Consider the following 12,147-nt stretch of genomic DNA (forward strand, 5'->3'; position numbering starts at 1 on the left):
TTATTGCATCATAAAATATTTATTTCTTTAAATTCCACATCTTTCCACCTACCCCGTTCTCCTCCTCTTTTCTCTCTTAAGGAAGAGTAGTTCAGACGAGCCTTTATCTCAGCTCCAATTTATTCCTTAGTCCATCACAATTTGACATCTCTCCCTACCAATCTATCAAAACTACTCTCATAATCAATAAGGAAAATAATTGCCAAATCCAGTGACCTAGTCCTGGGCTCATCCTATGTGTCCTATCTGCAAGGTAAGACACTCCTGACTGATTCTGCACCTTTCTTAAAATCCTTCCCTATACCTTTCAGATTAGCACATTCTCATGATTCTTTCTCCGTCCCCTCTTCCTCTTCTTCTCCCTCTCCCTCCTCTCTCTTGCACATTCATCCTTCTCCCTCACATCTTCACCCTTATTCCTCATTCTTCTCTGTCTCCTTGTCTGGTCCCTTTTCAGCTCAAACCCTCAGACGTTGTTCTTCCTCAGGATTCATCTTTGGCTTTCTGTCCATATAATTTTTCGCTAAGTCATCTAATCTCTGTCCATAGCTTCCCAAATCAAATGCACTTGTAGAGTGTGAACTTCACCACCAAACTTCCTATCACATGGTGTGCGATCTACTGGGTATCTCCTGCTATCATTATCTATAAAAAGGAAGCATCTGTTTCTTTCAACAATCTCAATTCCAACTCATTCTTCCCTCTGTATCTCTTATCTCTTCAAATGGTATCAACACCAGGGTTCCTGAGTGGCTCAGTGAGTTAGGCATCTGACTCTTGATTACGGCTCAGGTCATGATCTCAAGGTTTGTGGGGTCAAGACCCACGTCAAGCTCTGCCCTGACAGCACAGAGCCTGCTTGGGATTCTCTCTCTCTCCCTCCTTCCCTCTGCCCCTCCCCTGCTCACATTAAATAAATAAATAAATAAATAAATAAATAAACAAACAAACATCAGTTAATTGATTAATTAACAGAAGGTATCAACATCCATAATCTCACTTTTTATAAATTTTGAAGCACATCTTTCCTCTACAGTCGGTAAGTTTGAAAAGAGAAAAGGCTCCTGAATCTTGCCTTTCTTCTCCACTTTCATAGTCACGGTAGTCATTCTGCCCAACATGGTAGCCACTAGACACTGAGGCTATTTAAATGTAGACTAATTTAAGTTTAAATAAAATTTAAAATCCAGAACTTCATTCACCCTAGCCACATTTTAACTGCTTAGTAGCCACACACAGCTAGGGGCTACCATATTGGACAGGGTGGAGTATAAAACATTTACTTTGCCATAGGAAGTTCTGATGAAAGGGCCGCCTGGGTGGCTCAGTCGGTTAAGCGTCTGACTACAGCTCAGATCATGATTTCACGGTCCGTGAGTTCGAGCCCCACGTCTGGCTCTGTGCTGTCAGTTCAGAAGCTGCCTGTTTCAGATTCTGTGTCTCCTCCTCTTTCTGCCCCTCCCCAACTCACACTCTGTCTCTATCAAAAAATGAATAAATGTTAAAAAAAATTTTTTAAGATAGTTCTGATGAAGAATACTGATTTATAGCCATCATATTACCCCTAAGGAATACTGCAGATTCTGAACAGATCTCTCTGGCATTACTTCACCCTGTTCCTGCCTATTATCACATTGTTGCCAAAGCTAATTTTTGAGAAAAACAAAGCATCCCAAATGAATCCTTCTTGATTAAAATTCCTGCCTGATATTTTATCATACAGACAATAAAACTCAAAGACCTTAGCATGGGATATATGGTCCTTCACAACTGAGCATGAACATCTCCCTAGAGCTATTTCCTACAGCAAGATTTTTAACAGTTGTTAAATCGACGTGAAGGTATATGTGGACTTATTATGCTGATCTTTTCACTCCGTGGTTATGTTTGTAATGCTCATAATAAAAGAAAATACATTAAAGTGACAAAGTGAACTTGATCTTTATTTTTTTTAATGTTTATTTAGTTTTGAGACAGAGAGAGACAGGCATGAGCACAGGAGGGGGAGAGAGAGAGAGGGAGACACAGAGTCCGAAGCAGGTTCCAGGCTCCGAGCTGTCAGCACAGAGCCCAACACGGGGCTCGAACTCATGAGCTGTGAGATCATGACCTGAGCCGAAGTCAGACGCTTAACCGACTGAGCCACCCAGGCGCCCCAAACTTGATCTTTAAAACTGCCTGTTTTAAACTGGCTGTTTGACCTTGGAATAGTCAACTCTATGTCCTCACTTTACTCATCTGTAAAATCTGTGATAAAATTACCTCATATAGAGATGATGCAAAGATTAAATGGATTAGACAAGTTTCTGACTCCTGATGAGCTCTAAAGCTTATTAAACAGCTACTGTTGAAGTTTGCTCCAGCACTTAAACTTACGAGTGATTCAAGTCATTTTCTGCATAGCTAATCCGTTGTCATGATCATCCATTTACACCTGAGTTCAATTTTTTTTTCAAATAAACTAAGCCAGTGATAGTTCAGTGAGAAAGAGACTGATCACTTTTGATGGCGGTAAGGATACAAAGAAAGACCCCTTAACTTTGTGTTTCCCATGGGACGCAAGGCCGGGAAATTCGGCTTCCAGGGACCATGAGAGGAAGGTAAGAAAATTGGAGGGTGGAGACACAGTTTTGACTAAAGCCCATTTTCCCTCTTGTACGGAGTGAAGCAGCTGACACACCTAATCCCCAGGCATTTCCATAGAACCGACTTGCATTTACCCATCATGTTTTATGTGTGGACATGCTACTGCACTGTTAAAATCAGTAACAGTGTTGAGACAGACAGTAAACTTCCATGTTTGTAAAACTTTTTTTTTTTTTTTTTTTTACCGTCTCTGGTAGCTGAGACGACATTTTGTCTATAGATGATTGAATGTAGAAACAGACTACCGAGGGGTGGTGGGGATTAATCATTACCTTTTCACACTTTAAACAACCAAGGATTAAATATTTTCATGTAGTCCAACACAATACGTACTGCAAATTGGGAATTATTTATTACTAAAGAAAGACAAATGTTAACTATCTCTTGTTTCCAGTTGTAAAGAATCAGAGTAAATTTACATTTCATTAAAGAAATTCCATTATTTGGATTGTAATTACATTTAATTCCTATGAGATAAAACTGAAATTTAATGTTTCACAGCATCTTATAATCTAAAATGTTAAAAATGAAATGATTCATATTACAATCATTTCCAAACAGAACAATAACATCCTCTTAAAACTAATTCCTAAATTAAGCTGTTGTAATCCGTGACTGCTTATGAATGTCAAGTAGTTACTACAGTAATATAGAAATAAGTTAAAAAAACAAAAACAAACAAAAAAACCATGGCTTATCATTACAATAGAAGTGAAAAATTATTATAATTTCCTAGGATTGATAAAATTAATTAATTATTTAATGCTATGAAAAGCCAAAATGTTTTCTCTCACAACCAACCGTGTACTTTTTAAAAAGTCTGAACTTTAGCCATTTACATAGGCTAAAATTACAGACAAAAGTAATGAGACTGGGGCTCCTCTAATCAAATAGCTGATCAGTCTCAGGAAGATAATCATTGAGTTCTGCGCTCATGTGATCAGCCCATTATTGAGCACTAGTATGGTGACCCAGTTCTCCCTAAAAGAAAGAATTGCCATAGCCAATGGGCCCATCCTCAAACATTCAAATCTCTGGTCTTCTCTGCATCCAACTCCTTCTCTCCACGTTCTCTCTGGGCATATCTCTTTCCCTTTTCACCCAGCTGGATCGTTTTTCATCTACTCCCTCAAACTACATATTTGCTCCCCTGCACTCTGGCTATGTCCTGTTACCTCTCCCACTTTTCCAAAATATCTGAGCTCCATTCTCATCACATGAGAGTCACCAGGAAAACTAGAAATGCCAAGCCCATGACACAAGCCAGACCAATGAAATCAGAATCTCTTTGGCACTAAGATCTTCTTCACAGATCCCCGGGACATTCCAGCGTGACCCCAAGGACCATGATCTAGCCTAAATGTTCACTGATATTGAAGAACCATCTCCGCAGTATATATCAATATAAATAAAACAAATGACAAAATGTTTGGTGCTGAGTTCATGTGAGGTTGATATAGAAGATAAAGATTTAAACAGGAAATTAGGAATTGAAATTAAAGCAACAGGTCAGATAATTCAAACCAAATGTTCTCTTGTTTGAAATAGCTATGTGTATATTTGTTCTTGCATAATCAACTTAGCAAGAAAAGATATCTTAGTGTATTATGATATGTATGTGGGGAGCACTGGGCTGAAAGAATTCTTTGATCTCCTTTCCTTCACACTTAATTCACCTTGCATATGCAGACACCAACTTCATCTAATTACAGTGATTAACCAATGTATAACGGCAATTATTGAAACTTTGTGGATATGCCCTATATAGCTACTAATCTGACCCAGTTACAAGCTCAAAGTAAAAATATTTGTTCTTTAGTCTATAAAACAAGCATCTAATATTAAGATAGTCTATAAAACAGGCATCTAATATTAAGATAAATTTTGGGGTGTTTCCCTATAAAACTACAACACAGATCATAAATCAGTAGTTGCATACAGAGCAAAAATATAATAAATAAAAAATCTGGATCATAAAAATGATTATGATCATGGTGTTCATCTTATAAATTACCTTATTAATGGTTAAAGTGATCATCTGCATGGTTAGACTATTTGATTTTTCAGATGAAAATAATTAAGTGGTAGAATATAAAAAGTCGTATTTGCAGATTCATTCCACACTTCTGAACAGTGTCATAATACCCACAATTGCACTTAATCAACAACAAAATAATATTTTAGTAGAAAGAATTGTAAGATATTTGATTTTCTTTAAAAATATTATTTCTTAAAAATTTATAGTGCATGACACCAAAATAAGTAAGAACTTAAGAAATGCCTTTTTTTTCAAACTGCAAATTATGTAACCCGAATTCTACGTTATCAAATTGGTTACTGTTTGTAAGTGGTTCCTGCAAATATTACAGAAAGCTTCAGTTATCAGAATTGTTACATATGCCTAACACTGGCAGAGCATCTCTTTGGTCAATGTCTGTTAAATAAAAATAGGCAATAGAATCTGCTTTAATATGAGACTATAAAACTAAAAACATGAGAATGCATATATTCTTGAGAGTATAAAGATTAGACTTGTGCCGACAGAACTAAAATACAGATGATGTAATGATTTATGTTAGAATCTAACCTCAAAACTGCTTTCGCTGACCATCTGTCTTAAGGTATAGTAAGTAAATAAAGCTAGCAGTAACAAAAACTCACCTGTTCACACAGAATTTTGTATTCCCTAAGTATATTTATATACATATATAATATATGTATGCAATTTTTACACATTTTATAACATTAATTTTTATAATATATACATTTTTATAATTTTTATAATATAGATTTTCAAGAGTGCTTACAAGCTAAAGAATGGCATATTTAAGGGAAAATCTTCATTTAAGTAAAAAAAATCAAGTATGTTAATCATATACATACGTAATTTTATATCTTAGAACATTATATTTTTAATACCACCTAGCTTAAAATTTTTTAAGTATCTGTTAGATTCTTATTAAACATATCCCAAAACACTATTTTGAAAAACACTGTGAATCACTGTCATGTAATTTTTGCTGCTTTATGTAATACAGCAGCTTGAATGTTATAATGTAAATGACACATGCAATAATTTTTATTCTTTATTTTTTCATAAATTACTTCCTAGATAAATGTGTATATTTTCTTTAAAAAAATTAAACCAGCTATTTCTCAGAATAGTAAGAAATTTTCTTGGATACAAATGATTTCTATTATATGTTGAAATACAAAGGTTTGCTAAAGTAAATCCAAGCTGTATTTGATCTCCAATTACTTTGGACTCAAGACCTTATTATTGTGTTAGATTAATAGTAAGGTAGTTTTTTTTTTTCAACATAATGGATCAAAAAGCCTTTTTAAAAAGTTAAATAGAAATTAAATTTAATCTAGTTTAATTTTGCACATACATGCTATTGGCAGTTTTCTTAATGGAGGGGGACTAGAATATAAAACTAGAAGGTAATTAATATATGTCCTAACTTTTAAAAGCTAGAAATAACTGCATTGATCATTTGATTATATGGCAGTACAATAAAGTTAGTATATTTATCCTAAAATATGAATTACAATAGTTTGTATACCTAATATGATTAAGTATTTTATGTCTATAACTCTGTAAATATATTTATAAACTATCAAAACTGGATTTTTTCATGAATACATTACCAATCCCAGAAATATAATGCATTTACTTTTAATGTAGCCTAGGACTTTGTGGCTACCTTAAAATATGGAAAATTTCACATAGAATCTATATTTTGAACAAGGCCCTTGATGATAGTCCTCATTTCATAATTATAAGTTTGAAATAAGTATGTTTAGAAATAACTCACACACATCTTTCAAATGTGTGCAAGTAGCATTTGAAGCCATATAACATAATTTGTATTTGGATATGTTTGTGGCCTTTGCAGAATCATAAACAAATCATACACTAAACTAAAAAACTAAGCAATTGATTTGTGAGTTATCAACCAAAAACACTGACACCTTAAATTTGAGACTGTAATTTTTGAAAACAGTTACTGTAGAATAAATATGTCAGATTGACAAATCAACTGAAATCACACAACCAAGAAATGCTCCAAGACATCCTGGGTAACAAATTCTGTGTGGCGGAGATAAGAAATTCAATTGTCTGTATTTACTTTTCCATGTGAAGAAAAGGAACTGATATTTGTATAATATGCTTTTGTGTATGCAGTTAATGACGACTACTTTATACAGATACACAATACAGAAGTAGTTTACAACATCACAAGTTAGTTTAGCCTACACTATACTTTATAGCGATGAATGATAACATAGTTATAAAGTTGAGATTTATGTCAGGTCAAGGAGAAGATAAACATTTACATATATTTAAAATCTGGGTATTTGAACAAAAATCTATTTTACATGTTTATCTGAAAATATGTTGCCGTCTATTGACAATACAGACTATGTTTTAAATACTGTCCTATGCAAATTGGGATTACTAGAAATTTCTATAAAAGTTTGCATTCAGGGAAGCAAACAAAATTATATTATTACAAGCTACCACTTTTGAACATAACTACAGTGAAATCTTTGCAACCTTTTTATTAGCAGTGTAATTAGCAGACACATGAGTGTCCTTATCTTTACAATTCTGAGGCAACATATCTTGTCAAAATAAATAACTATGCAATAAATATGCTAGTCATTCATTAACTTCTGCCATTAAGAGTAAGTTTGATCCCCAGGCATGAGTTATAGTGGTATGTTTAAGAAAAACAGAAAGTTTAAGATCCATTTATCTAGTGAAGTAGCATTCCAGATTAATGTTGTAAACTCAGTATTACTATCTGAAAAGAAGCCCTATTTCTAGTCTTTTAAAGAATGTTGACAAAGCAAGTTTAGTTTGAGTTTAGCTTAATTGTCAAAAGCACAATTAATCAATCCAAAGTAAAATACAGCCCTTGAACTATGTTCATTTTAAACAGGTATCCCTTTGCCCAGTTCTCTAGTCAAAGTATTCACAAAAGCCTTTGATCCATACTGCCCTTGATTACACTTCCCCAATACAAAGCAAGTGAGGCAGAAGAGGGACAGTTCTGTTCCTGAGTGGACTTGGGGGAGTAGTCAAGAGAAAGGAAGAGACTGTGGTGTATTTTTTTCTTCTGAAAAGCAATAGTATTTTCTTGTGCTGTTTAAGAGATTACCCCTGGGATGAAACATAAAGGCTTATTGAGATTCTGTCATCATTTCTTCCCTACTAAAAGGTCACTGCAGTATATTCATCTTCAACAGAGCTCTGGGGCAAATCTCATTTCAGCACCACGGACAGAGACACTTCTCCTGGCACTGGCGCCCTTGATTAATTACATTGACCATTTCTTAAGAAACTTGCATTGGCTTCTCCTTTGTCAATCAGCAAGTATTATATCCATTATTATATTCAACAGGAAGAGGCTGAATATAATACACTCTACTAAGGAGCCCAGAGCATCTAGCATTTGCCATTTAGCACTTCTGTAGAGGATCCTGATAATTAAAGCTAATTACGTAAGGTGTGTTAAATTAGCTAACACTGTTCATCGATCACCAGATATTTAAATAAAACTTTCTACTCATAATGAGTCTCAGATCAGTTGTTATACAAATGTCTAAGAGAAAACAGGAAACTTATGGTGAATAAATACACTTAGGTAGGCCTCCATACTTCCCAAACAACCAGAATTACCCCTGTGAAAAAAGTAAAATGCTTTTTCATTCTTCCTGCATAAACAACTACAAACACTTTCTTTTGTCCCTCTGGCCAACCAACTTAATGATGTCACTATATCAGAGAGATCATGTGTGCAGGTCCATAAGCCAAGCCACATGCCTGTCACTGACTCTGATTTTATCTGGGGTCATCAGTATCCAGTTCCATCTGTCTTCCTAACAAGCTGCATTCAAATTCCATTAAAAAAAATGGTAACAGAGTTTGAACCAACTGCATAGATGTAACAGATAGCAAAGCATCAGCTTTATCACCTCAGAACACCAGGGTCTTTCCTGAGCTTCCAAGGATTCCCAGAAGGCACCAGTCCACCGGCAATCCTCAAGGTGTTCCCAACTTAAGCAAGTCAGGCCCTCCTAACCACAAAAACAACAAGTGAAATAACAAAACCAGAGTCAAAAAAAAAAAAAAAAAAACTATTTTAAAACTCTAGAGGACGTCTCTGGCCAAACACACACAGACAGTAAAGCGCAAGAGGGGGTGAAAAAAAAACCCACTGTTCCTACCTTACAGTCTTCTGGACAGGATTTCACCGAGTACTCCTCCGACTGTAAATATTTATGGAGCACACTCTCAAACTCTTCGTATTTCTCCTGAGCGTGGTGGTCGTAGTCTTGGTAAGCCTCGACGCACTGCCGGCAAGTGGCCATCTCGCCGCCCTCCTTGAGCACCACATCCAGACTACAGTTCAAAGTGTTGGGACTGGATAACCCCGAGAACAATTCCCAAAGTGTGTAGGAATTACAAAACGAAAGGTAAAAATCTGACAAGTTCCAGAGCGGAGTTGGATGCGTCCCCCTCACCTGCTGCTCCTCCCCCGCGGCCGCCACCCCCCGACTCCAGTTCCTGGCGCACACGGCGTCCGCGCTCTCCACCGTGAAGCACTGGCCCGAAGAGGCGCCCTGGGGGTAACAAGTCTCCAGGCGCCACAGCGGTTTGGCAGAGTTTCCTAGAAAAAGAGCCTTGCTCCGGTTGTTTTTGCCTCGGTCGCCCTTGCCGCCGCCGCCGTCTCCCGGGGAGGGGGGCAGGGTGGGGGACGAGGAGGCGGAGAGGAGTCTGTGCGCCTGGGCGGCGGGCGAGGACTCCCCCATGCTCGCCAGGAGCGCGGGCCAGGAGGGCTCCTGCTGCCGCTGCCGCTGCTGCTGCTGCTGCTGCTGCTGCCGCTGCCGCTGCTGCTGCTGCTGCTGCCGCTGCTGCTGCTGATGCTGCTGATGTTGCTGCTGCTGCTGCTGCTCCTTGTCCCGGGCCCGGGTCAGCTTGGCCTCGGCGCAGAACCACAAGTGATCAGAGAGCAGGACTGTGAAAAACAAGAGAGATGCCAGAGACAGTCGCCATTTCTGAGCCCTCTCTGAATCGATGAACGGTTTCTCGTTCTCCCGGGGTGCGGCCAACCAGATTTTTAAGCCGTCGTCATACTGCCGACACATCCAAGCACCCCTGGTCATATTTTGGGAACGCACAGCCCTGGCCGACTCCACCGTGAGGGCTCCTGTGCCGGTGTCACCACAATATGCATTGACTTAAAGGGTTTAATTTCCTTATCCCCTCCTCCCGGTTCTCTCTCTCTCTCCCTCTCTCTCTCTCTCTCTCTCTCTCTCCCTCTCTCTCTCTCTCTTTCTCCTTTCTCTTTTTGCCTACATAAATATTACCAATCTTTGGAGGAAGATCTGACTTGCTCCCGACCTAATCATAAGCCGACCCCATCGTCTGTAGAGTGGAAAACAATAATGGAGAGAGAGAGAGAGAGAGAGAGAGAAAGAGGGAGAGAGAGAGAGAGAGAGGCAGTCGGAGGAGGCAGGGGCTGGTGGCCGGTGGTGAGCTGAGTGCAGGAGGTGATGGTGGAGGTGGCGGGGTGGCTGGCGCTGATCCTCTCTCACCCAGGCATTGTCACAGCGCGGGTCCCCATGGCCCCGCTGAGGACAGCCCGCTCTCCCCTGCCAGGGGCATGCCGCGTCTCCGCTGCCCACTGACGGCGACCAGAGCGCCTCCCCAGCTCCGCTCCGCTCCTCTCCTCCTCCTCCTCCTCCTCCTCCTCCTCCTCCTCCTCCTCCTCTTCCTCCTCCTTCCTCTCCTTCTCCTTTCTCTCCTCCTCCGCCTGCTCCTACTTCTCGCTCGCTCTCCCCGAGTCCGGAGCCTGGGCAGCCGCCGCCGGCAGGGCTCTCCCTCCCCCCCACCCCCCACCCCGCGCTCGAACTGCCGCCGCCGCCGCCGCCGCCGCCGCCGCCGCCGCCGCAGGTCTGCCCGCGGGCGCCGCCGCGGCCGGGCTCCGACTGCTGACGCCGCCTCCCCCGGACCTCGGGGCCGAATCGCCTGGGCTGGGCCTCCCGAGAGCCACAGTCATCTTCAGTCCCCGGCTAAGTTGCCGCCATCTTCGTCCTGGAGAAACACTTTTTTGGGGGGGAGCACTGGCTTTTGCGTCATCTCCTCCCGCGCGGAGATCTCTCCATCCTGGCGCATTGGCACCGGACTGGGCCCCGGGCGCAGCGGGAGGGCGAGGACGCTCGGGGGCCGGCGGGGTGGGGGCCGGCGGGGTGGGGGCCGGCTGCGCCCGCGGGCCCCGCCGGAGCTCCGAGGCCGCTTTAGGGTTTTCTCTTCTGCTCCCACTGACCGAGGTCAGAATGCCGAGCGCACGGCCGAGGATGCCGGCTAATGTCTACAGCATTTCCCGCTCCCGCTCTGCCTCCGGAGAAAGTCCGAGCGGCAGGCGGGCGGGCGGTACTTGGGAGGTTTCCGGCGGGGCGAGGGTCTGGGTACTGCCTTCTCCACTAAGGAATGATGGAGGTCAGATGAAAGGATGGGGGCAAGAGAGTAAATACGAATGGTCTGGACAAGACAGGAGAGGACATTTGCTCTCTGCAGGTGCCTAGGGAGCCCCAGACAACTGGAGATCAACAGCCTCCAGTGTACTGAATTGTCAGATGATTTTAGTGTTTGGAAGGGATGCCGTGTGTGTGCGTGCACCTGTTATCTACAGTCGTAGCTGCGTATGTTACAGCGACATATTCCAAAATAAAATTAGGAGGTTACAGGCAACCTCACAGGGTCTTAGGAAAAAACAGTTAAGAAGACCTGGGCTACCGGGGGTGGCCGCCTAGCGCTCTGCTCCCGGTTCGACGTCCTGACCACGGAGGATTCCTCCTCATATCTGGAGCATCCCAGACCCCCGGGACCACCCCCCCTCGGAAGGGGTGCGCCCCAGCCCCCACTGAGTCCGGCTTCGCTACCGCCAGGACTTCCGCAGCAGCGGGCTGCCCCAGAGGCGGCCGCTGCAGCCCGAGCCTCTGGTGCCCCTTAGCGTTGGCTCCGGGAGTTCCGAGAATGCAAAGCAACAGACGCGCTGGGAAAACCTGGGGTCCCCCTCGCTCCCGGCTCCTGCCGTGCCGGACGAAACTGTGGGCAAACGTATCGTTTTACCCGAAGGCCCTGCCCACTCCGCCCCCCCCCCCGCTCCCCCCGGGCGGCGGGAACAGGAGGCCGCGTGGGGCCAGCTCCCCGGTGCGCACACCCAGAGCGCAGCGCCATCTCCAGCTCTCTCTAGCTGTCACCTAGGGCAGGGGTTTTTGCTCCACCCGGCCACTTACGGGTCAACCTTCCTTCCTCTGCTTCCTAATGACCTACATACTCTGTCCGGTGCACACTCACATGGGCAATACTATGTGCCATCGTTCTAAGTAAATATCTCGGGAGAACCAAAAGGATGGATCCCCATTCGTATTCATTTTCCTCTCAGGGGGGGCTGTGAGTGTTGGCACATGGAGAAGGGGGTCTTT

The 12,147-nt window shown here is 42.2% G+C and overlaps 1 protein-coding gene across 1 annotated transcript in view; it reads right to left on the reverse strand.

Moving 5' to 3' along the window:
- NALF1 (NALCN channel auxiliary factor 1) overlaps window positions 1–9,908 on the reverse strand; it is a 622,620-nt gene extending 612,712 nt beyond the window's left edge. Inside the window, exon 1 of the mRNA XM_042979975.1 lies at window positions 8,884–9,908. Within this exon, the coding sequence (XP_042835909.1) occupies window positions 8,884–9,822 (939 nt within the window). The 5' untranslated portion in view covers window positions 9,823–9,908. The remainder of the gene's footprint in view (window positions 1–8,883) is intronic.
- Between the last annotated feature and the right edge of the window lie 2,239 nt (window positions 9,909–12,147).

Source organism: Panthera tigris, chromosome A1, assembly GCF_018350195.1.
Source record: "Panthera tigris isolate Pti1 chromosome A1, P.tigris_Pti1_mat1.1, whole genome shotgun sequence".
Classification (NCBI taxonomy): Eukaryota; Metazoa; Chordata; class Mammalia; order Carnivora; family Felidae; genus Panthera; species Panthera tigris.